The sequence below is a fragment of the Penaeus monodon genome, chromosome 28 (assembly GCF_015228065.2).
Source record: "Penaeus monodon isolate SGIC_2016 chromosome 28, NSTDA_Pmon_1, whole genome shotgun sequence".
NCBI classification, from domain to species: domain Eukaryota; kingdom Metazoa; phylum Arthropoda; class Malacostraca; order Decapoda; family Penaeidae; genus Penaeus; species Penaeus monodon.
In genome coordinates this window covers 6,937,136-6,938,892 of record NC_051413.1, presented here as the reverse complement: position 1 = coordinate 6,938,892, position 1,757 = coordinate 6,937,136, and the positions used below count along the sequence as shown (strand labels likewise).

The 1,757-nt window shown below is 39.4% G+C and overlaps 1 protein-coding gene across 1 annotated transcript in view; it reads left to right on the top strand.

Annotated features, from left to right (window-relative positions):
* Positions 1 to 1,757, top strand: part of LOC119591029 (protein scribble homolog) — a gene marked incomplete at its 5' end in the record, with an annotated part of 112,139 nt that overhangs the window by 59,056 nt on the left and 51,326 nt on the right. The window contains 2 exon segments of the mRNA XM_037939758.1: positions 225 to 320; positions 532 to 1,227. Of these exon segments, the coding sequence (XP_037795686.1) occupies positions 225 to 320; positions 532 to 1,227 (792 nt within the window).

The window sequence follows — 1,757 nt, the reverse complement described above, 5'->3', positions numbered from 1 at the left end:
TATTCAATCAGTTAAAATTTATATAGACTTGATTCTTTGATAATTCTTGCGATTCTAGATCACCAAAAACAAAAGTAAAAGAAATTATTTTTCTGTTCTAGACCTTTTTTTTATAATGTTATAATGTTGTCATTTTCTTACTATTTGTAAGTAATAATTAGGCTTTGAGATATCTATGATGAATATATAAATATATATCATAATGATAAAGGGTAACTATTCAGTGTATTTGTTTACAGGCTATATATATATCCAGAATAACAGAGGGTGGAGCTGCAGCCAAAGATGGAAAGTTATTGGTTGGGGATAGAGTTATATCTGTAAGTATGTTTGATATGATGTATACATATATCTTGAGATTTTTTGCTGACATGGAAAGAGAAGAATTTAGTCAATATTGGAGGGTGGTTTATAATGGTTGATACATAAAACAACAAAACTTTTGTGTTCAGTGTTTAGAAGTGGACATTTTACATTCTGTGTATTTCTTTTGTAGTATATGAATGCCCTCATAATCTTCTGTTTTTTCAGATTAACGGTGTCGATCTGGATGGAGCTCGTCATGATCAGGCAGTTTCAATGTTAACTGGCCTTGAAAGATTTGTTCGTTTGGTTGTGCACCGTGAGACTCTGGTTCCTGCTGGTCAAGGGAACAATAACAATAATAACAACACTAAAGCATCTCCACGTGTATTTGGGGCTCCTCGCCCATACACAGGCCTGTACAGTGCTGGTTCCTACATGGCTAACAGACCAAGCTACACAGGGTACAGACGTGCTCAGCCAGGTGGCCGGATATCAGGCTCAAGTTTACCAGATACAAATCACAGCACCACAGGGAGCCCTGGTGCATCCCCATCCATAGCAACCAAGCAGCCACAGCAGATGGGTGGAGGAGTCAACACGTCCACTGCTCCCAGCAACACCGCAGAAAGCTTCCCTACTGGTACCACCCAGGTATCCAGCAACAGACCTCTCACTAATGACGATTTTCAGGCTATGATCCCACAGCACTTCCTCCAGGGAAAGGCACGGGAGGAAGCCACTCCTGGTGTGCATGTGACTGTCAACTTGCCAACAGAGGATACCCCTATGGGGATGGCTTTCCCTCCACCCCCTACCAAGTTAGGGAAAGTTACGGAGAGTATCACCAAGTCCACCCTGACTGAGACGGTGTTAACGCGGATTACTGACAACCAGTTAGCATCAGTGCCATTGGTGGTTGAGGTAAGGTGGGCCAGACTTGAGAATAACACACTAACATATGGGAGAGGACTTGGCCAAATTTTGTCCCATTTGCTTATGACATCTTCCAACTTGCCTTGCTTAGAGGGTCTTCCAAAGTATAAATGCACAATATTGAAATTTTCTTCTGTTATTCACAAACCTAGTTCTCTTATGTTTTTCATGAATGTGATTCATACAGTGTCTTCTTTCTTAGCATTAACATGAGTTTGTTTTTATTAGATAACGTTAATTAGTGTAATAAATTAACTTGAAGAACAAGAGAGTAACTTTTTCAATTTTATCAGGATATCTCAGAAGGTGAAGTGAGAAAGCAAGACACAGGAGTCACAGATCTGACTTCTTCCAAGTAGTGACACATATTGCACTGGGTAACTTGTAGCACATAGTTTTACTTAGCACTCTTGTCCTCTCCCGTTCACACTTCTTTTAACTAAAAGCATATCCATTTACTGCATATGATGAATCTGTATTGTTCTGGTAATATCATTTTGAAATATTTTCCATAGCTT